We start from the raw sequence: 23,800 nt of genomic DNA, 5'->3' as shown, positions 1-23,800 counted from the left end.
ACAAGGGATACGGGAGTAAACCCAGACAGCAAACCCGGAGTGGAGCCCCTAAGGCAGCTGGATGTCATTGCTCCTGCAGTCAATCTGGTGCCAATCATATTGCTTCACAAGCCTTCCTTTGGTCTACACTGATGAGGCTGAGAGGAGGATCTGGACGACTGGGCACCTCAGGATCTCCATACCTTCTGCCCAGGCTTCCGACGATCATCACCCATTGTCCTTCGAGACAGACGGATGCCAATGAATTGTCAAGAGGGCCCCACACACAGGAAGACCAGACCCTGGAGATGGTGGAGCACGAGGCTGTACAAGGGGACATCTTGCCTGGCCAATCTGTTTGAATACTTTGACTAAGTAACAGGCAGGATGGTCGGCGTCTGTCTCTCTCGAAGGACAATGGGTGGTGATCATCGTCACACGCCTGGGCGGAAGGTATGGAGATCCTGAGATGCCCAGTCATCCAGATCCACCTCCCGACCTCACCAGTGTTGTCCAAAGGAAAGCTTATGAAGCATTACGTTTGGCACGGGCAGGATAGACAAAGAGAATCAATGGATGTTGTTTACTTGGATTTTTGGAAGGCCTTTGACAAGTCGCTGCACATGAGGCTCCTTAACAAGATAAGAGCCCAAGATATTACCAGTAAGATAGGCACACACAAAATGCTGGAGGAACTCAGCAGGTCGGGCAGCGTCTATGGAGAGGAACAGTCGATGCACCAGGCCAATACCCTTCTTCAGGACAGTCTTCACTTCTGAAGAAGGGTCTCGGCCCGAAAATGTCAAATGTTTACTCGCTTCCATAGATGCTGCCTGACCTGCTGAGTTCCTGCAGTGTTGTGTGTGTGTGCTACTCTGGATTTCCAGCGTCTGCACAACCTCTTGTGTTTAGCACGGATAGAAGACTGGCTGACTGGCAGGAGGCAAAGAGTGGGAATAATAAGATCCTTTTCTGGCTGGCTGATGGTGACTAGTGGTGTTCCACATTTGTGTCAGTGATTTGGATAACAGAATTGATGGCAACACTCACAACACACTGGAGGAACTCAGTAGGTCGGGCAGCATCCGTGGAAACGATCAGTCAACGTTTCGGGCCAGAACCCTTCATCTCTACAGTCCTGACGAAGGGTTCTGGTCCGAAACGTTGACTGATGATTTCCATGGATGCTGCCCGACCTGCTGAGTTCCTCCAGTGTGTTGTGAGTGTTGCTTTGACCCCAGCATCTGCAGATTATTTTGTGTTTAGAACTGATGGCCTTGTGGCCAAGTTTGTGAACAATAAGTAGAGGTGCAGGTAGCGTTGAGAAAGCAGAGAGTCTGCAGAAAGGTAGATTGGGAGAATGGGAAAAGAAGTGGCAGATGGAATATAGTGTCAGGGACATGTATGGTCATGCACTTTGCTAGAAGGAATAAAGGTGTAGACTATTTTCTAAACAGACAGAAAATTCAAAAATCAGAGGTGCGGAGGGACTTGGCGGTCCTCATGCAGGATTCCCTAAAGGTTAATTTGCAGGTTGAGACTGTAGTAGGAAGGGAAATGCAATGTTATCATTCATTTCGAGAGGACTGGAACAGAAACATAGGGATGTAATATTGAGGCTTTATAAGGTATTGCTCAGACCACATTTGGAATCTTGAGAGCAGTTTTGGGCCCTGTATCAAAGAAAAGATGTGCTGGTATTGGAGAGAGTCCAGAGGAGGTTCATGAGGATGATGCTGGGGATGGGCCTGTACTCGCTGGAATTCAGAAGGATGAGGGGGGGATATCATGGAAGCCTATCGAATGTTGAAAAGCCTAGGCAGAGTGTACATGAAGATGATGTTTCCAGCAGTGGGGGAGTCTAGTTCCAAAGGGCACATCTCAGAATATTTGGACATCCCTTTAGAATAGAGACGAGAAGGAATTTCTTTAGCCAGGGGCTGTTGAATCTGTGGAATTCATTGCCACAGGCAGCTGTGGAGACCAAGTCTTTGGGTATGATTAAAATGGAGGTTGATAGGTTCTTGATTAGTCAGGGCGTCAAAGTTTACGAGGAGAAGTGGGTTGAGAGGGAAAATGGATCTGCCATGATTGAATGGTGGAGCAGATTTGATGGGCCAAATGCCTAATTCTGCTCCTGTGTCATGGTCCTGTAATATTTTTAAATTTATATTTGAACAAGGTACTCGTGGTTTTCCAACTCTGTCTCTCGGCCCCTTCCTCTGCTCCCTCTGTGCTCGTGATCGCATGGCCAGGTCCAACCCCATTGACAAGTCTTCAGGTAACACCACCGTGTCCCAAATAACGATGCGTCGGAGTGCAAGGAGGAGATTCAGAGCTTTGGGACGTGTTGTCATGGCAACAATCATGTCAGGTGGCAAAAGATATTTGGCTGATCCACACCATTTTTTACTGATAAGGCGTAGCAAACATCCTGTCTGGATGCATTGTGGCTCGGTACGGCAACTGCTCTGCCTGAGGCCGTGAAAAACGGCAGAGGGTTGTAGACATGGTCAGCAAGTCAGGGAAACCAGCCTCCCCTCCTGTAGACCACTGCCTCACAGTCAAAGATCTGAGTTATAAGGAAAGATTAGGACTTTATTCCTTGGAATGTAGAAGGAAATTTGATAGAGGGATACAGAATTATGAGGGTCTGGATGGGGCAAATACAAGCAGACTTTCCCACTGAGGATGGGTGGGACTAGGGGTCATGGGTTAAGGGTGAAAGGTGAAAAGGTTAAGGGGAGCACGAGGGGAAACTTCACTCAGAGGGTGGTGAGAGTGGAACAAGCTATCAGCGCAAGTGGTGCGTGCGAGCTCGATTTCAATGCTTGAGAGAAGTTTTGTTAGGCACGTGGATGGGGTGGGGTATGGGAGGCTATGGGACTAGACAATTTAACTGGCTCGGCTGTACTTTTCTATGACCCTATGTCCCCTCCCATCTCAAACATTCCCTCTACTCTCAGAAGAGTAGAAGATACAAACAGGCAGAATCTTCATCAGGCAGAAGATACAAACGTCTGTTAGCACATCCCACCAGTCCCAAGGACAGCTTCTACCCAGCTGCTATCAGAGTCTTGGACAGTGAGATGGACTCTTGACCTCATTAAGATCTTGCACCTTATTGTCTACCTGCACTGCACTCTCTCTGCAAATGCAACACTTTGCTCTGCCTCTGTGGACTGATCTGATCTGTACAGCCAGTGTGAAGACGAGCTTTTCACTGTATCTCGGCACACGTGACAACATTAAAGCAATTCCAAAGGAGCAAATGTTGGTCCGGTCCGATCCCAGGCGGAAGGGAATCCGGGAACCAATGAGTGGGCGAAGGTGGAACTCGGCATCAGTTTTCACAAGCAACTTTCCAGCCATTTATGGGATCTCCGGCATCGGACAGGAGGTCGGGGGGGGGCGGCGGGGGAGGCAAAACCAGGGGTCAAAGATTTAGGGTGAGAGGAGAAAGATTTAAACGGGACACGAGGGCAATGTTTTCATACAGAGGGTGTGGAGTGGATGGAACGAGCTGCCAGGGGAAGTGGTAGAGGCAGATATAAAAGGTGAAGGGGCAAGATTTCGAGGTTCATGGGCCGGACACAGGAAAATGGCAGCTGCTGGGTGGGCACCACGGACCGGTTGGGCTGAAGGGCCTGTGTCCTTACTGTACTGCTCTGACTTTACACTCAGATGCCACTTTATTAGACACATCTGCTTGTTAATGCAAATATCTAGTCAGCCAATCATGTGGCAGCAGCTTAACGCATAAAAGCATGCAGACGTGGTCAAGAGGTTCAGTTGTTGTTCAGACCAAATATCAGAACGGGGGAAGAAATGTGATCGAAGTGACTTTGACCATGGAGTGATTGGTGCCAGATGGAGTAGTTTGAGTATCTCAGGAACTGCTGATCTCCTAGGATTTCTAGTCTCTAGAGTTTACAGAGAATGGTACAAAAAACAAAAAAAAACATCCAGTGAGCAGCAGTTCTGTGGGTGAAAACGCCTCGATAATGAGCGAGGTCAGAGGAGTCAGGGCATTACGGGATACAGGGAGAAGGCAGGATCAGCCATGATGAAATGGCGGAACAGACTTGATGGGCAAAATGGCCTAATTCTGCTCCTGTTTCTAATGTTCTTATGGAGAATGGCCAGGCTGACTCAAGCTGATGGGACAATGACTTCCCGACCCTGGGGAAAAGACTGTTACTACCCACCTCTCGTAACTTTAAGCTCCTTAAGTACACGGCTCCTGAAAGTGGCAACACGGTTGGTGGACAGGGTGGGAAAGAAGGCTTATGGCCCACTTGCCTTTACGGGTCGATGCCTTGTGTATAAGATTCAGGGAACTGTTGCAGCAGCATTAAACAGTGACCTGATAGAGGCTGATGAAACGACAGGGGCACAGTAAAGGTAGTGCGGTCCAGAGGCTAGCTTGGTAATAAATCAAGGTTCAAGGGTAGATGGAAACACAATATCAGGGCAGCCTCGGTCAACACTCAAAATGCTGGAGGAACTCAGCAGGTCAGGCAGCATCTACAGATGAGGAATAAACAGTTGACATCTCAGGCCAAGACCCTTCATCAGGACTGGACAGGGAGGGGGCAGACCCATTATTCCTACGACTGGGTGTGATATGTGGTATGTCACTGAAGACTCCAGCTAATTTCTACAGATGTACTGTGGAGAACATTCCGACTGGGTGCATCACTGCCTGGCACAGGATCAGGAAAAGTTGCACAGGGTTGTAGACTCAACCAGCTTGCTCATGGGCACCAGCCTTCCCACTATCGAGGACATCTTCCAAAGGCCTTGAAAGGGCGGCAGCCATCATTAAGCACCCCCATCATCCAGGACATGTCCTCTTCTCATTACTACCATCAGGAAAGAGGTACAGGAGCCTGAAAGCACACACTCAATACTTTATCAACACTTTCTTCCCCTCTGCCATCAGGTTTTATCTTGCCATAAGGTTGAAGGAATGAAAGCTGCCATTTTGTGAAGCTGCTCTGTAACCTCCATCTTGTGAACTGTTTGAACTGATTCTCGCACTGGGATAATCTAATTAGAGCAATTGGACATGGACACAAGGAGTTTCTGCAATTGACCTGCTAACCCCCAGATCATTCTCAGATAAGTTGTTTATCGTTCTCAGATAAGCTGTGCACAGTACTGTGTCCAGTCCTGATGAACGGTCTCAGCCCAAAACGTCAACTGTACTTTTTTTTTTCCATAGCTGCTGCCTGGCCTGCTGAGTTTCTCCAGCACTTTGTGTGCGTTACTTTGATTTCCAGCAGCTGCAGATTTTTTCTTTGTGTACAATGGCAGGTTTGCAGAAGAAATCTCGTTATCTCCGCCCAGTGTCCGATGGGTTTGAACCAGAGTCGAAGGGAACGAAACAAACCACCCGAGGCGTGACTACGTGCAGCCCTTTGACTACGTCCAATGGGAAGGTGTTACAGGCCAGTCAGGTGACCTAGAGCCAACAACATTGAAATGCAGCATTTGAACTGGTAAGGGCAGATTATAAAAGCAAAGACTTTGAATGCAAAATAGCGACAACTCTCCAGAGAAGAACCATCACTGATGTGGAGGACCCCACAGACATGTGGAGATTAGATTGGGACCATAAGAAACAGACGGCCAGTATAGACTCCATTCCTGAGTATTACCCTTTCTGTCCTTTGACTGTTCATGAAGGGTCGAGAATACTTCGTAGGTGCGTGTGCCAACATCAGTGGTTGTGTAAATTCACATGTTCTTCCGTTCAGACAATAAAGGTACCCATCAGTAAATGTGACAACCGCCCTCCCCACCACTGAGGACATCTACAGAGGGTCTCGGCCCGAAACGTCGACTGTTTACTCTCTTCAGCAGGCGGTGAAAAAGGCGAATGGTATGCTGGCATTTATAGCGAGAGGATTTGAGTACAGGGGCAGGGAGGTACTACTGCAGTTGTACAAGGCCTTGGTGAGACCACACCTGGAGTATTGTGTGCAGTTTTGGTCCCCTAATCTGAGGAAAGATATTCTTGCCATAGAGGGAGTACAAAGAAGGTTCACTAGATTGATTCCTGGGATGGCAGGACTTTCATATGATGAAAGACTGAATGAACTAGGCTTATACTCGTTGGAATTTAGAAGATTGAGGGGAGATCTTATTGAAAAGACAGTTGAGGCCAGTTCATTGGCTATATTTAAGAGGGAGTTAGATATGGCCCTTGTGGCTATGGGGGTCAGGGGGTATGGAGGGAAGGCTGGTACAGGGTTCTGAGTTGGATGATCAGCCATGATCATACTGAATGGTGGTGCAGGCTCAAAGGGCCGAATGGCCTACTCCTGCACCTATTTTCTATGTTTCTATGTTCCATAGATGCTGCCTGGCATGCTGAGTTCCTCCAGCATTTTGTGTGTGTGGTCAGTGAATACAGATTCTCTTTGTGCCTAACTGACCATTCTTACTAAGGCCTATCCTGTAACAGGCCCAAGGCCCTCTTCACCTTTCCTAATCCAATTAGAAGGGATTGAAAAAGACAGAGCTCACCAATTCCACTCTCTTAGAAGTTTGCAAAGATTTGGCATGTCATCTAAAATTTTGACAAACTTCTATAGGTGCACAGTGGACTGAATCATGATATGCATCAAAGTCTGGTCTGGAAGCACTAATGTCATTGAATGGAAAAATCTATAAAAAGTAGTGGATACAGCCCAGTCCATCACGGGCAAAGTCCTCCCCACCACACGGAGCGCCGTCTCAGGAAAGCAGCGTCCATCACCAAGGACCCCCACCACCCAGGGTCAGGCTCTGCGATCTCCCCAACCCCAGGTGCAGTGGCCACTTACTCTGCGAACGCATGTCGACGGAGAAGGGAGGCGAACACGGGATGGCGCCCAAAGCACCCATGGTCTCCAGGATGCCGCTCTGCACCCCAAACAAGACCAGGACCACGGTGACGCAGACGAACTTGCCCTGGAGTCCGTAGCCGGGCAGCGAACTCTTGGTGGCCTTGTAGAAGAGGAGGTAGCCATAGAAGGAGAGGAACGTGGAGGCACCAATGATTACGTGCATGTAGGTGTTAGGGCTGAGGAAGCCCACCTGTGGGGAGGGGACAGAGGCAGGTCACACCGGGAGACGCCGATCCTCCCACCCTTGTCATCTTCACGATGCCCCATGGTGACCACCGTGTTGGGGAGGGATCCTCACCCGTGTGTGATGGGACAGTGCGGAGAGAGCTTCACAGTGTCTGACCCCAGGCAGAGGTATGGTATAAACTGAGGGAGTTTCACTCTGTGTCTGACCCCGGGAGTGTGTGATGGGACAGTGTGGAGGGAGTTTCACTCTGTGTCTGACCCCGGGAGTGTGTGATGGGACAGTGCGGAGAGAGCTTCACAGTGTCTGACCCCAGGCAGAGGTATGGTATAAACTGAGGGAGTTTCACTCTGTGTCTGACCCCGGGAGTGTGTGATGGGACAGTGTGGAGGGAGATTCAGTCTGAGTCTGACCCCGTGAGTGAGTGATGGGACAGTGAGGAAGAAGTTTCACTCTGTGTCTGACCCCAGGAGTGTGTGATGGGACGGTGTGGAGGGAGTTTCACTTTGTGTCTGACCCTTTTTTTTAATACAAAATTCTTTATTACAAATGTCGGTGCTATACATTATTTACAAAACCAGTGACTAACACATTTACTACTACAAACAGACAATACATGTTAAACCAATATATTGCCATCCTCGTCAATGATGGCATTTACACCCCGCGGAGCCCAACGGTCCCGGAACACCTCTACGGTCGCCGTGGACTGTGCGTATTCCTTTTCAATATTCACCCGGGCACGAACATACCCCCTAAACATAGCCAGGCAGTCCGCCCGGGGAGAACCTCCTGCCACCCTTTTCCAGGAGCCACGGATGGCAATTTTCGCCAGCCCCAGGAGCAAGTTGACAAGGACATCCTCATCCCTCTGTGCCCCCCTCCTTACTGGATGACCATATATGAATAGGGTGGGACTGAAATGCAACCAGAAGGCGAGAAGCAGCCCACCTGTGGGGAGGGGACAGAGGCAGAAAAGGGGCTGCAGCCTCACACACTCCACGTACATATGGTACACGGTCTCCTCCAGCCCGCAGAAGTGACACGCGGCTGGAGATCCGTGTACAAACTAAAGAACTTATTGCAGGGCACCGCTTTATGCAGCACCCTCCAGCCGAGATCCCAAGGTGCATGGGGAGGACTCCCTTGTAAAGGGACTTCCATTGGGGACCCCCCTCACCTCCAGGTGGAAAGACCGACCGCCATGGCGTGTCGGGACGGTGGACAAATGCTAGGAAGTGGAGGGTGTGGAGCAACAGCCCATAAAGGTACCTCCTGCCTGCATCCCTGAATGGGATTGTGGGTGTCGATGAAAGACGGCTCAAGTTGTGTGGATTCGTCTCTCGGGTAAGGCTGCGGGGCCTGGGCCCGACGAGCAGCTCAGCCCGAGTCGATCCACACACCTGAGCCGCACCGACATCCGTTGAGGCAGGGCAAGGGTCAGCCAGGACCCCGCCCTCTGCCAGAGGAGGGGATTCCCGGCCTGAGGCAACCATGTTCCAGAGTCTCAGTAGGTCCTGATAGAAGCCGGGCAGCCTCTGCAAAGCAGCATGGCTGACGCCCGCCGACGGTAGCTGCATATCTTCGGCAAGACAGCAGCCCCTCCGGAGGAAGAAAGTCGCCAACACGTGCCACCTGGGAGGGTGCTCGGCGTACAGGAATCTCTGCAGAGTCCTGAGGCGGAGAGCCGCCAGTCGTGTGCGTACACACACCAGCGACTGTCCGCCCTCTCCTTCTGGAGACTCAGAACCGCTGCAGAGACCCAGTGCTTCCTGTTTCCCAGAAGAAGTCCACTAGCTTCCTCTGCATTCTTGCGACAAAAGGAGCGGGGGGGGGGGGGGGCCAAGGTGACCATCCGGTACCACAACATGGAGGCCACCAGCTGGTTTATGACCACCACCCTGCCTCGATAGGAAAGCACCCTGAGAAGGCCTGACCAGCGCCCTAGCCGGCCCATGACTTTTGCCTCCAGGTCCTGCCAGTTCGCCAGCCAGGTCTCCCCAGAAGGACTCAGGTAGACTCCCAGATAAAGAAGGCGTCTGGTGCTCCACTCAAAAGCTCTCATCTCCTCCGGCAGGGAGTCCACCTGCCACTGGCCTACTAAGAGTCCGGAACATTTCGCCCAGTTGATCCTCGCGGAGGATGCCGCCGAGAAAACATCTTGGCACTCGCGCATCCTCCTCAGGTCACAGGGGTCTGTCATCATGAGGAGTACGTCATCGGCGTAGGTCGAGAGGACGACTTCCATGTCCGGTTCGCGCAGAACCAGACCTGTCAGCCTTCTCCGAAGAAGGCCGAGGAATGGCTCGACACAGATTGCATACAGTTGACCGGACATGGGGCACCCTTGACGCACTCCTCTTCGGAAGTGGATAGGTCCTGTCAATGATCCATTAATCTTAACTAGGCACTCTGCGGCAGAGTACAGGAGCCGAACTCGGGCCACAAAGTGTGGTCCGAGCCCAAAAGCCTGCAGGGTGCCCACCAGGAAACTGTGGTCCACCCGGTCAACGCCTTCTCCTGGTCAAGAGAAAGAAACGCTGCCTGGGTCCCAGTCTCCTGGAGTAGGTGGATCAGGTCCCGTACTAGGTGGACATTGTCCTGGATGGAGCGGCCCGGGACTGTGTAAGATTGGTCAGGATGGGCCACCTGTCCAATTACTGAACCCAGACGGTTGGCCATTGCCCGGGCGAAGATCTTGTGGTCCGCGCACAAGAGGGAGACCGGCCGCCAGTTCTTTAGCAGGCGGAGGTCTCCCTTCTTGGGCAGTAGGACCACAACAGCTCTTCGCCATGAGAGGGGCATTTCTCCGGTGGCTAGGCTCTCCCCTAGGACAAGGCTGTAATCATCCCCCAGGACATCCCAAAAAGCCTGATAAAACTCAACACTCAGTCCATCCAAACCAGGGGACTTGCCCCTCCGGAGTTGCCGAAGGGCAGTGGACAGCTCCTCCCGAGTCAGGGGGGCATCCAGACGCACTGCGTCCTCTGGGCTGACCTTAGGCAAATCCTTCCAGACCTCATTACACGCCTCCGCATTTGGCGGATCAGGCGAGAATAAGGACCGATAGAATGAACGGACTTCGTTGTTAATTCCATCAGGGTCCGTGATGGAGGAACCATCGGCAGCCAGCAGCTCCACTAGCTGCTTTTGAACTCCCCGCCACCTCTCCAACGAGTAGAAGAAGGGTGAGCCACGGTCCAAATCCTGCAGCATTTGGATCCGTGACCTCACGTACGCACCTCTGGACTACTGGAGCTGCAGGTTCCTTAGTGCGTCCTTCTTCTCCTGGTATTCCTGCCACAGCTGCTGGTCTCCAGCGGTCGGACCGAGGCGGGACTCCAGATCAAGCAACGCTCTCTCAAGCCGCTCAACCTCAGAGCTCCGCCTCTTTGTCGACCCCCTAGTGTACTCCCGACATAAAAACCAGATGTGGGGTAGAGAGCAGAACTCCCTCCGCCTTTCCTTCCAGGAGACCCAGAACGCTCGGAACGAATCCCGGAATCGGCTGTCCTCCAGCAGCCGGTTGTTAAAATGCCAATACCCGGATCCCACCCGAGGGTGTAGTGGAATAAATTCCATCCACACAAGGTGATGATCCGAGCACGACACTGGCCGCATGGAGGACGCCGACACGCGGGAGACGTAGGCCCGAGAGATGTATATGCGGTCTATCCTGGAACCCCCCTCTCTAGACCTTCTCGAGAAGGCGCTAGAGTTGGGGTGAAAATTCCGCCAGCTGTCCACCAAGTCAAAGGAGCCGACTAGCTCCTTTAACTTTCCTGCCGATGCTGGGTCGCGTTGGAGGCCCGAGCGGTCCTCCGCCTCGAGGGTACAATTGAAATCTCCCCCGAGGATGATGCAATCCCCAGGATCGATGGAGCTCAGCAGGGTGGACAGCTGGCAGAATAGGCGCGTCTGCATCACACCGCGCCTGGGAGCATACACATTGATAAAATGCAATGGTACGCCATCCAGGCGCACAACCAGGTGGAGCAGACGGCCGGGCACAACGTCCTGGACTCTTTCAGTTACTGGCTGGAAGGTCGGGGCCAACAGGATCGCCACCCCGCTAGAAATGGAGCTGAGGTGGCTCATGTAGACCCTGCCCCTCCACTCCAGGAGCCAAGCAGACTCGTCCCCAGGGATGGTATGGGTTTCCTGCAGGAAACTCACTGTATACCGCCCATCCCTGAGGACTGAGAGATTGTTATGCCTGCGAAGAGGACCCCTGCTGCCGTTTACATTGAGACTAGCTATGGTAAGCTTCATGGCGGGAGCACACTGGGTCTCAGCAGCTGTGCCCATTTCGGTGAGAGCGGAGGCGCCCTCCACCACACTGTCCGGAAAGAAAGCAAGGATACTTTTTGCCTTCCGGGCTCGAGCGGTACCAGCGACACCCTGTGACCTGCCATCCCCCGTAGGAGCGAGGCTGCTTCTCCCTCTAATGTCCCTTACTAGGTCATCTAGGAAAGATTTTAGTTGCCGTCTGTCGTTCCCCGCCACCGCATTCCTCTTTCCCTTTCGTCCGAGGATGACTCGCAGGGATTTCACCAGCCTCGGCATGCTGGGCCAGCGAAGCGAGGCTAGTTGAGGCCGGTGCTTGGCACCCTCAGAGGTGAGAATAAAATGCTTAATTCCTCTACAGGTTTCAAAGGGGACTTCTCAGGAGGGGTGAGGATGTCCATTGTTTCACTATCGAAAGAGTCCCCCTCCAACCCGTCACTGCAGACAGAATCCCCAATCGGCCTCCCCGCATGTTCCAATAGATGGCTGCGCTTGCGACCCATACCGCGCAGCGGGCACCTCGCTCTTACCTGCCCGCTCCACCGTCGCATCAGCCTCATCCACATTTGCGACAGTGGAGGGACAATCCCCAGGGACTCCCTGCAAGTCATTAATTGCTGGGGTCGACGTGCACAGAATATCGCCCTCCCCAGGGGGCAGGCATAGAGGGGAACCCGGCACCTTTGGTCCAAGGGATTCACAAGCAGCCTGGTGCTGAGAAAGAGAGAGCTTTGTCTCGTCTCCTCTTACACTATTCGGTACACTGGCCTCCAGAGAGGTGCTGACTTGTAGGTCCTGGGTGGAGGCCTCCAGGGCTGCCTCATTTGTGCAAACAGGGCTATCACAAGCTTTTTGCACAACCACACCATCTACCCCAGGACTGGTGGCTACATCTGGGGACTCAGGTTTAGAACCAACCCCTACCCGGATTCCCACCCCTTCCTGGGACTCCTCCGCATCTACATCCCCTGCCCTCTTGCGGGAACGTTCCCTTCTCCTCTTCACGCCGGAGGAGCACACAGGTGCAGGCTTCACCGATGGGGCGGCGCTTTCTGTTTCCATCGCCCCGTCTGCTTGCGCACCTCCCCGAGCCCCACGCTCCACTTCAGGCGAAATGGGCGTGAGCTCTGCGGCCTCAAAGGCCCGCTTCTTACTGTGTTTGGATTTCCCCTTTGCCTTCTTACTCCGCACAGACTCCACCCCGTCCCCCACCTGAACCACAGGGAGAGGAGCAGGGACCGACCCAACCGTAGGAGTAGGGGTAGGGGTAGGGGCAGGGGCAGGGTGAGGGGCTGGGGCAGGATCACGGGCGGGGGCAGGGTCAGATGCAGGCGCAGGAGTAGGATCAGAGGCAGAGATAGCTGGGGCACTGGTGCCCGAAGTGGGCTCCCTCGGGTTCTGGGCGGCAGGACAGTCCCTCCGAAAGTGCCCCACCTCCCTGCACGCATGGCACCGGGGGCTCTCGGAGCTCCAGTACACCTGATAATCCACTCCCTCGTGCTGGACAGTAAACCGGCCCTCAACGTCGTCCTCCCTTTCCAGCTGCATGAATACCTGACGCCGGAAAGAGATTACGGTGCGGAGGGTGCGTCTCTTAAATTTGTGTCGGATGGCAGTGATCTCCGACCTTACTTGCCCTAAACGGGCCAGTGGGGGAAGCAAGTCCTCATTTGGAATGAAAGGCTTAGCATGTCCAAGCACGATACGTTGCGTGGGGGCCGTCACCAGCTCCATAGGTAAAAAGATGTTGTCTACCGTGACTCCCCTGCTTAGGGCCCGGTGCACTAGCTCTTCATTCGCCAGATAGAACACCGCCTTTCCAAACTCCTTCTCGGTGGCCAGAATACCACCTTTCCCAACAAGGTCCTCCATTGCCTCCGTACACTTTTCTAGTGTCATTCCAGGGCGCAAAATACATTGCACCCCACGTTCCACCTTCACCGACCGAAACAGGGCGTTGTCCGAGGCCGGGGAGGCAGCCGCCCTTGCGTAACTCCCCGAAGGCCCGCGACTCCCTGGAGACCGGTCCGGCATGCTGGCGCTCTTTCCAGTCCGAGAATCCTACAGCGGTGCCGGTTAGAAGTCCTGGAACGAGTCGAATAACTGGCCGGGAAAGTTTGCAGTCGACAGTTCCTCGCTGGCTCGGCGCCAGGAAAGGCTCCGTCGGACTTGCAGAGACCCAGGCCGGGAGAGGCCGAAACGTCCTTCCAGATGCTCCGGCTCCGACACCGGACAAAAATCAGGAAAACAATGGAGGAGGAACGTTGCCCCGATGTCAATGGGGGGGGGGGGGGAACGACGGCGTTTGCCTCCGGTTTTGGAGCGAACCGGCTTCCTGGCGAGTTGCCAGCGGCCGCAGCTGGGAGCTATGCAGTTAGCAGCCGCCAACAAACCCAGCCCAAACCGGCAGTAAAACTCCACACCGAGTTTCCATACCAGCGCCGTCACTCACTCAGTTGTCCAAGAGACTTTTAGAGCCACCTCCAAAGTATTCCACGAACTTTATCCAGTAGTTTTGCCTCGATTTCTCCCAGCTCAGTCAGCACAGCTCCTCTCTGTGTCTGACCCTGGGAGTGTATGATGGGACGGTGTGGAAGGAGTTTCACTCTCTGTCTGACCCCAGGAGTGGGTGATGGGACGGTGTGGAGGGAGATTCACTCTGTGTCTGACCCCGGGAGTGTGTGATGGGACGGTGTGGAGGGAGATTCACTCTGTGTCTGACCCTGGGAGAACGTGACAAGATGGTGCACAGGGAGCTTCACCCTTGTCTCACCTCAGGAGACAGGACAGGGAGGACAGGATGGTGTGAAAGGCAGTTTCCAATCTTATACAGTATGTGATGGACCCTTACTATCAGCTGAGGGGTCCATGGATCCAAGGTTGGGAGCCGTGGCTGTTAACAGTGAGGAAGCTCTGTACAGGAAATCTGCTGTCAGTACTCACCTCCCCATAATCGTACTTCTCGTCTGTCCACAGGACCAGCATCACGAAGAACAATGCAGTCCTGACGACGGAGAGCTGGAACACAGCGACCGTCATCCAGCGCAGGCTCACTCTTGGCAGTGAGACGAGAGGGCAGGTTACACGTCTGTGGACACCCCATGGGCCAACCCTGTCACCCTGAAACCCCTGACCTCTGCGTCATCCACTGTAAATTCTTCCCTTCCTTCATCGGTCCATCCCACTCCAACTCCCTTCCCACTCTCTCCTCACCCTCACATGTGGTCACCCTCCACCTCACCCTCTCCCACACCCTCCCACCCTCCCCCTCAGCCAACCACCCCAACACCCTTCCCCCCACCCATCACCTCACCATCCCAACCTCCCAACTGCCCCCACACCCAATCACCCAGCCACCCTTCCCCTCACCCCATCACCCACACCCCCCCCACCCTCCCCCTCACCCAACCACCCTCCCCTCCCCCCACCCATCACTCTCACCATCCCACCCTCCCAACTGCCCCCACACCCAATCACCCAGCCACCCTTCCCCTCACCCCATCACCCACACCCCCTCCCACTCTCCCCCTCACCCAACCACCCCACACCCTCCCCTCCCCCATCACTCTCATTATCCCACCCTCCCAACTGCCCCCACACCCAATCACCCAGCCACCCTTCCCCTCACCCCATCACCCACACCCCCTCCCACTCTCCCCCTCACCCAACCACCCCAACACCCTCCCCTTCCCCCCATCCATCACTCTCACCATCCCACCCTCCCAACTGCCCCCACACCCAATCACCCAGCCACCCTTCCCCTCACTCCATCACCCACACCCCCTCCCACTCTCCCCCTCACCCAACCACCCCAACACCCTCCCCTCCCCCCCACCCATCACTCTCACCATCCCACCCTCCCAACTGCCCCCACACCCAATCACCCAGCCACCCTTCCCCTCACCCCATCACCCACACCTCCTCCCACTCTCCCCCTCACCCAACCACCCCAACACCCTCCCCTCCCCCCCCACCCACTCTCACCATCCCACCATCCCAACTGCCCCCACACCCATTCACCCAGCCACCCTTCCCCTCACCCCATCACCCACACCCCCTCCCACCCAACCACCCCAACACCCTCCCCTTCCCCCCACCCATCACTCTCACCATCCCACCTTCCCAACTGCCCCCACACCCAATCACCCAGCCACCCTTCCCCTCCCCCTCTCCATTCATCCTCCCCCCATCCATCCCTCCTACACCTCATCGTCCACCTAACCACCCCCTAACCCACCCACATGCCTCCTCAACCCCATCACACAACCACCCTCACCCTCCCCCTCCCCACACCCTCTCACCCCCTCACCCACCCACCCTATCCCCTCACCCTCTCACCCTCCCCTCACCCCCTCCATTCCCTCACCCTCTCACCCACCCACCTTCCCCATCCCCTCACCCTCTCCATCCCCTCACCCACCCACCCTCCCCCTCCTCACACCCTCTCATCCCATCACTCACCCACCCTCCCCATCCCCTCACCCTCTCACCCTCCCCTCACCCCCTCCATCCCCTCAACCCTCACCCTCTCACCCACCCACCCTCCCCCTCCCCTCACCCCGTCACCCATCCACCCTCCCCCTCCCCTCACCCCGTCACCCATCCACCCTCTCACCCTCACTCCCATCTACCCACCCACCCTCCCAATCATCCATCCTCCCCTACCCACACCCCGTCACATCAACCTGCCACCCGCCCCCTCACCCTCCATCACCACAACCCCCCCCCCCCCGCCTCTCTGAAGTTCCCACCTGGTGACGGCAATGAAGGGACAACAGCAACAGCAGCAACAGGGGAAGGGACCGGGGGAGACCTGCTCCCCAGCCAGACGCTCCAACATCCTCGCCTTCCCTCCAAAGAAATCTGTGATCAGCCCCAGGAATTTCCAAAGTGTAATGGAGTGGTAGCTGGAAGGAAGAGGCTGGAGAGAGCCATTCCCAGACATCAACCAATCACCAACAGGCCCTCACAGGCTTGAGAACCAATCAGAAACCAGCGTGGATATCAAGAACCAATGAGATTCAACGGGGTCCCACTGGGAGTGTGGACGGTGGGAGTGAATGGGAAGGGGTGGGATCCCATTGGGAGTGAACGGGAAACGGTGGGATCCCATTGGGAGTGAATGGGAAAGGGTGGGTCCCATTGGGAGTGAATGGGAAAGGGTGGGTCCCATTGGGAGTGAATGGGAAAGGGTGGGTTCCATTGGAGTGAATGGGAAAGGGGTGGGATCCCATTGGAAGTGAATGGGAAAGGGTGGGTTCCATTGGAAGTGAATGGGAAGGAGTGGGATCCCATTGGCAGTGAATGGCAAGGGGTGGGTCCCATTGGGAGTGAATGGGAAGGGGTGGGTCCCATTGGGAGTGAATGGGAAGGGATGGGATCCCATTGGGAGTGAATGGGAAAGGGTGGGTCCTATTGGGAGTGTGGACAGTGAGAGGGAATGGTAAGGGGTGGGGTCCCATTCGGAGTGTGGACGGTGGAAGGGAATGGGAAAGGGTGAGATCCCATTGGGAGTGAATGGGAAAGGGTGGATTCCATTGGGAGTGAATGGGAAAGGGTGGGTCCCATTGGGAGTGAATGGGAAGGGGTGGGTCCCATTGGGAGTGAATGGGAAGGGGTGGGTCCCATTGGGAGTGTGGACAGTGAGATGGAATGGGAAGACGTGGGGTCCCATTGGGAGTGTGGACAGTGAGAGGGAATGGGAAAGGGTGGGGTCCCATTGGGAGTGAATGGGAAAGGGGGTTCCCATTGGGAGTGAATGGGAAAGGGTGGATCCCATTGGGAGTGAATGCGAAAGGGTGGGTCCCATTGGGAGTGAATGGGAAGGCGTCGGGTCCCATTGGGAGTGAATGGGAAAGGGTGGGTCCCACTGGGAGTGAATGGGAAAGGGTGGGTCCCATTGGGAGTGAATGGGAAAGGGTGGGTCCCACTGGGAGTGAATGGGAAAGGGTGGGTCCCATTGGGAGTGAATGGGAAAGGGTGGGATCCCATTGGGAGTGAATGCGAAAGGGTGGGTCCCATTGGGAGTGAATGGGAAGGAGTGGGGTCCCATTGGGAGTGAGAGCGGTGGGAGTGAATGGGGAGGGGTTGGAACCCCATTGGGAGTGAGGACGGTGGGAGTGAATGGGAAAGGGTGGGATCCCATTGAGAGTGAATGGGAAAGGGTGGGTTCCATTGGGAGTGAATGGGAAGGGGTGGGATCCCATTGGGAGTGCGGACGGTGGGAGTGAACGGGAAGAGATGGGGTCCCAATGCGTGTGTGAATGGTGGGATAGTCGGAGTGGCTGGGTTGCAATGGGTACGTGGGCGGTGGGACATTTGGGAAGGGATGGACGGCGGGGGTGAATGGAGAGCTGTTTCTGATGTTGGGACGGTAACCCTGCTGGTGGCAGGACACTTACATGGAAGCCACGAAGCTGCAGAGGGATGCAGATCGGGGGACGTAGAGCCCGATGAGGGACGTCACAGCAAACACCTGAGAGGGGAGCAAAGGCAGCCAGTGAGACCAAGCGGCAGAGACCGACGTTCAAACTCGACAGAGAGCGTTCAGAGACAAACGGGTCCGGGGGTGGCAGGGAGTCACGCAGGTGGGGAGGGCCACAAGAGTGGGAGGGGTTGCAGAGACGGGGAGGGGTGCAGGGGAGGGGGAGGGTTATGGAGATGGGGTATAGGGGAGTTACAGAGATGAGGAGGGGTGTAGGGGAGGGGGTTCAAGGAGATGGGGTATAGGGGAGGTTACAGAGATGAGGGGTATAGGGGGGAGGGTCACGGAGATGGGGTATAGGGGAGGTTACAGAGATGAGGAGGGGTATAGGGGAGGGTCATGGAGATGGGGTATAGGGAGTTACAGAGATGAGGAGGGGTATAGGGGAGGGGGAGGGACACGGAGATTGGGTATAGGGGAGGTTACAGAGATGAGGAGGGGTATAGGGGAGGGTCATGGAGATGGGGTATAGGGAGTTACAGAGATGAGGAGGGGTATAGGGGAGGGGGAGGGACACGGAGATTGGGTATAGGGGAGGTTACAGAGATGAGGGGGGTATAGGGGAGGGGGAGGGTTATGGAGATGGGGTATAGGGGAGTAACAGAGATGAGGAGGGGTATAGGGGAGGGTCACGGAGATGAGGTATAGGGGAGGTTACAGAGATGAGGAGGGGTATAGGGGAGGGGGAAGGTCACGGAGATGGGGTACAGGGGAGTTTACAGAGATGAGGAAGGCTCCAGGGGAGGGTCATGGAGATGGGGTATAGGGGAGTTAAACAGATGAGGAGGGGTATAGGGGAGGGGGAGGGTCACGGAGATGGGGTATAGGGGAGGTTACAGAGATGAGGAGGGGTATGGGGAGGAGGAGGGGTATAGGGGAGGAGGAGGGTCATGGAGATGGGGTATAGGGGAGTTACAGAGACGAGGAGGGGTATAAGGGAGGGAGGGAGGTAGTGGTCAGAGAGATAGAGGGGTGTAGAGGAGGGAGGGAGTAGTCGCAGGGACGGAGGAGGGTGTAGGGGAGGGATGGAGTGGTCATAGTGACGGAAGAGGGTGCAGGGGAGCGGGGAGTGGTCGCAGTCACGGGGGGGTGTAGGGGAGGGAGGGAGTGGTCGCTGTGACGGAGGAGGGTGTAGGGGAGGTAGGGAGTGGTCGCAGTCACGGGGAGGGTGGTGTAGGGGAGGGAGGGAGTGGTCACCGTGACAGAGGAGGGTGTAGGGGAGGGAGGGTGCGGTCACAGTGATGGAGGAGAGTATAGGGGGGGGGAGGGAGTGCTCGCCATGACGGAGGAGGGTGTAGGGGAGGGAGCTAGTGGTCGCAGTGACGGAGGAGGGTGGGAGCGGTCTCCGGCACGGAGGAGGGTGCAGGGGAGGTAGGGAGTGGTCGTAGTGACGGAGAAGGGTGTAGGGGGGGGAGGGAGTGGTCGCAGTGACGGAGGTGGGTGTAGGGGAGGGAGGGAGTGGTCGCAGTGACGGAGGAGGGTGTAGGGGAGGAAGGGAGTGGTCGCAGTGACGGAGGAGGGTGTAGGGGAGGGAGGGAGTGGTCGCAGTGACGGAGGAGGGTGTAGAGGAGGGAGGGAGTGGTCGCAGTGACGGAGGAGGGTGTAGGGGAGGGAGGGAGTGGTCGCAGAGACGGAGGAGGGTGGAGGGGAGGGAGGGAGTGGTCACCGTGACGGTGGAGGAAGTAGGGGAGGGAGGGAGTGGTCAAAGTGAGGGATGAGGGTGTAGGGGAGGGAGGGAGTGGTCGTAGTGACGGAGGAGGGTGTAGGGGAGGGAGGGAGTAGTCGCAGTGAAGGTGGAGGGTGTAGGGGAAGGTGGGAGTGGTCAGCGTGACGGAGGAGGGTGTAGTGGAGGGAGGGAGTGGTCGCAGTGACGGAGGAGGGTGTAGGGGAGGGAGGGAGTGGTCGCAGTGACGGAGGTGGGTGTAGGGGAGGGAGGGAGTGGTCGCAGTGACGGAGGTGGGTGTAGGGGAGGGAGGGAGTGGTCGCAGTGATGGAGGAGGGTGTAGGGGAGGAAGGGAGTGGTCGCAGTGATGGAGGAGGTTGTAGTGGAGGGAGGGAGTGGTCGCCGTGATGGAGGAGGGTGTAGGGGAGGAAGGGAGTGGTCGCAGTGACGGAGGAGGGTGTAGGGGAGTGAGGGAGTGGTCGCAGTGACGGCAAGGGTGTAGGGGAGGGACTGAGTGGTCGCAGTGACGGAGGAGGGTGTAGAGGAGGGAGGGAGTGGTCGCAGTGACGGAGGAGGGTGGAGGGGAGGGAGGGAGTGGTCACCGTGACGGTGGAGGAAGTAGGGGAGGGAGGGAGTGGTTGAAGTGAGGGATGAGGGTGTAGGGGAGGGAGGGAGTGGTCGTAGTGACGGAGGGGGGTGTAGGGGAAGGTGGGAGTGGTCAGCGTGACGGAGGAGGGTGTAGTGGAGGGAGGGAGTGGTCGCAGTGACGGAGGAGGGTGTAGGGGAGGGAGGGAGTGGTCGCAGTGATGGAGGAGGGTGTAGGGGAGGGAGGGAGTGGTCGCAGTGAGGGATGAGGGTGTAGGGGAGGGAGGGAATGGTCACAGTGACGGAGGACGGTGTAGGGGAGGGAGTGAGTGGTCGCAGTAACGGAGGAGGGTGTAGTGGAGGGAGGTAGTGGTCACCGTGACGGAGGAGGGTGTAGGGGAGGGAGGGACTGTGCGCAGTGACGGAGGGGGGTGTAGGGGAGGGACTGAGTGGTCGCAGTGACGGAGGAGGGTGTAGGGGAGGGAGGGAGTGGTCGCAGTGACGGAGGTGGGTTTAGGGGTGGGAGGGGGTGGTCACAGTGACGGAGGAGTGTGTAGGGGAGGGAGGGAGTGGTCGCAGTGACGGAGGTGGGTGTAGGGGAGGGAGGGAGTGGTCGCAGTGACGGAGGTGGGTGTAGGGGAGGGAGTGAGTGGTCGCAGTGACGGAGGAGGGTGTAGGGGAGTGAGGGAGTGGTCGCAGTGACGGAGGAGGTTGTAGGGGAGGGAGTGGTCACCGTGACGGAGGAGGGTGTAGGGGAGGGGGGAAGTTGTCGCAGTGACGGAGGAGGATGTAGGGGAAGGAGGGAGTGGTCACCGTGACGGAGGAGGGTGTAGGTGAGGGAGGGAGTGGTCGCAGTGAGGGAGGAGGGTGTAGGGGAGTGAGGGAGTGGTCGCAGTGACGGAGGAGGATGTAGGGGAAGGAGGGAGTGGTCGCAGTGACGGAGGAGGGTATAGGGGAGGGAAGGAGTGGTCGCAGTTACGGAGGAGGGTGTAGAGGAGCGAGCGAGTGATCACGGTGACGGAGTAGACGGTAGGGCAGGGAGGGAGTGGTCGCAGTGACGGAGGAAGGTCTAGGGGAGGGAGGGAGTGGTCGCAGTGACAGAGGAGGGTGTAGGGGAGTGAGGGAGTGGTCGCAGTGATGGAGGTGGGTGTAGGGCAGGGAGGGAGTGGTCGCAGTGACGCAGGAGGGTGTAGGGAAGGGAGGGAGTGGTCACCGGGACGGAGGAGGGTGTAGGGGAAGGAGGGAGTGGTCAGTGTGACGGAGGAGGGAGTAGTGGAGGGAGGGAGTGGTCGTAGTGACGGAGGACGGTGTAGGGGAGTGAGGGAGTGGTGACAGTGACGGAGGAGAGTGTGGGGGAGGGAGGGAGTGGTCGCAGTGACGGAGGAGGGTGTAGGGGAGTGAGGGAGTGGTGACAGTGACGGAGGAGAGTGTGGGGGAGGGAGGGAGTGGTCACAGTGACGGAGGATGGTGTAGAGGAGGGAGGGAGTGGTCGTAGTGACGGAGGAGGGTGTAGGGGAGGGAGGGAGTGGTCGTAGTGACGGAGGAGGGTGTAGGGGAGGGAGGGAGTGGTCACCGGGACGGAGGAGGGTGTAGGGGAAGGAGGGAGTGGTGACAGTGACAGAGGAGGGTGTAGGGGAGGGAGGGAGTGGTCGCAGTGACGGAGGAGGGTGTAGGGGAGGGAGGGAGTGGTCACAGTGACGGAGGATGGTGTAGGGGAGGGAGGGAGTGGTCGTAGTGACGGAGGAGGGTGTAGGGGAGGGAGGGAGTGGTCGTAGTGACGGAGGAGGGTGTAGGGGAGGGAGGGAGTGGTCGCATTGACGGAGGAGGGTGTAGGGGAGGGAGGGAGTGGTCACCGTGATGGAGGAGGGTGTAGGGGAGGGAGGGAGTGGTGACAGTGACGGAGGAGGGTGTAGGGGAGGGAGGGAATACTCGCAGTGACGGTGGAGGGTGTAGGGGAGTGAGGGAGTGGTCAGCGTGACGGAGGAGGGTGCAGTGGAGGGAGGGAGTGGTCGCAGTGACGGAGGAGGGTGTAGTGGAGGGAGGGAGTGGTCGCAGTGACGGAGGAGGGTGTAGGGGAGGAGGGAGTCGTCGCAGTGACGGAGGACGGTGTAGGGGAGGGAGTGAGTGGTCGCAGTAACGGAGGAGGGTGTAGTGGAGGGAGGTAGTGGTCACCATGACGGAGGAGGGTGTAGGGGAGGGAGGGAGTGGTGACAGTGACGGAGGAGGGTGTAGTGGGAGGGAGTTATCACCGTGACGGAGGAGGGTGTAGGGGAGGGAGGGAGTGGTCGCAGTGACGGAGGAGAGTGTGGGGGAGGGAGGGTGTGGTCGCAGTGATGGAGGAGGGTGTAGGGGAGGGAGGGAGTGGTCGCAGTGATGGAGGAGGGTGTAGGGGAGGGAGGGAGTGGTCGTAGTGACGGAGGAGGGTGTAGGGGAGGGAGGAGTGGTCGCAGTGACGGTGGAGGGTGTAGGGGAGGGAGGGAGTGGTCGCAGTGACGGTGGAGGGTGTAGGGGAGGGAGTGAGTGGTCGCAGTGACGGAGGAGGGTGTAGGGGAGGGAGGGAGGGAGTGGTCGCAGTGACGGAGGAGGGTGTAGGAGTGGGAGGGAGTGGTCACAGTGACGGAGGAGGGTGTAGGGGAGGGAGGGAGTGGTCGCAGTGACGGAGGAGGGTGTAGGGGAGGAGGGAGTGGACAGTGACGGAGGAGAGTGTAGGGGAGGGAGGGAGTGGTGACAGTGACGGAGGAGGGTGTAGGGGAGGGAGGGAGTGGTCGTAGTGACGGAGGAGGGTGTAGGGGAGGGAGGGAGTGGTGACAGTGACGGAGGAGGGTGTAGGGGAGGGAGGGAGTGGTGACAGTGACAGAGGAGGGTGTAGGGGAGGGAGGGAGTGGTGACAGTGACGGAGGAGGGTGTAGGGGAAGGAGGGAGTGGTCAGCGTGACGGAGGAGAGTGTAGGGGAGGGAAGGAGTGGTCGCAGTGACGGAGGAGGGATGGACTGATCTCCGTGACGGAGGGGGCTGTAGTGGAGGGAGGGAGTGGTCGCAGTGACAGAGGTGTTTGTAGGGGAGGGAGAGAGTGGTCTCAGTGACGGAGGAGTGTGTAGGGGAGGGAGGGAGTAGGCTCAGTGATGGAGGAGGGTGTAGGGGAGGGAGGGAGTGGTCGCAGTGACGGGGGAGGGTGTAGGGGAGGGAGGGAGTGGTCGCAGTGACGGAGGAGGGTGTAGGGGAGGGAAGGAGTGGTCGCAGTGACGGAGGATGGTGTAGGGGAGGGAGGGAGTGGTCGCAGTGACGGAGGAGGGTGTAGGGGATGGAGGGAGTGGTCGCACTGATGGAGGAGGGTGTAGGGGAGGGAGGGAGTGGTCGCAGTGACGGAGGAGGGTGTAGGGGAGGGAAGGAGTGGTCTCAGTGACGGAGGAGGGTGTAGGGGAGGGAGGGAGTTCTCTCAGTGACGGAGGAGGGTGTAGGGGATGGAGCGAGTGGTCGCAGTGACGGAGGAGGGTGTAGGGGAGGGAGGGAGTGGTCGCAGTGATGGAGGAGGGTGTAGGGGAGGGAGGGAGTGGTCGCAGTGACGGTGGAGGGTGTAGGGGAAGGAGGGAGTGGTCAGTGTGACGGAGGAGGGAGTAGTGGAGGGAGGGAGTGGTCGTAGTGACGGAGGACGGTGTAGGGGAGGGAGGGAGTGGTCGCAGTGACGGAGGAGGGTGTAGGGGAGTGAGGGAGTGGTCACAGTGA

The 23,800-nt window shown here is 57.0% G+C and overlaps 1 protein-coding gene across 1 annotated transcript in view; it reads right to left on the bottom strand.

Annotated features, from left to right (window-relative positions):
- The window catches only part of LOC140190177 (organic solute transporter subunit alpha), a 208,185-nt gene that overhangs the window by 3,382 nt on the left and 181,003 nt on the right, over nucleotides 1-23,800 (bottom strand). The window contains exons 2-5 of the mRNA XM_072246689.1: nucleotides 17,748-17,821; nucleotides 16,098-16,253; nucleotides 14,290-14,401; nucleotides 6,813-7,065 (exon numbers count right to left, since the gene is read on the bottom strand). Coding sequence (XP_072102790.1) covers nucleotides 6,813-7,065; nucleotides 14,290-14,401; nucleotides 16,098-16,253; nucleotides 17,748-17,821 — 595 coding nt within the window. The remainder of the gene's footprint in view (nucleotides 1-6,812; nucleotides 7,066-14,289; nucleotides 14,402-16,097; nucleotides 16,254-17,747; nucleotides 17,822-23,800) is intronic.

This window comes from Mobula birostris, chromosome 29, assembly GCF_030028105.1.
Source record: "Mobula birostris isolate sMobBir1 chromosome 29, sMobBir1.hap1, whole genome shotgun sequence".
Taxonomy (NCBI): Eukaryota; Metazoa; Chordata; class Chondrichthyes; order Myliobatiformes; family Myliobatidae; genus Mobula; species Mobula birostris.
The sequence above is the reverse complement of the archived record's forward strand: the minus strand, read 5'-3'. Positions and strand labels throughout refer to the sequence as shown.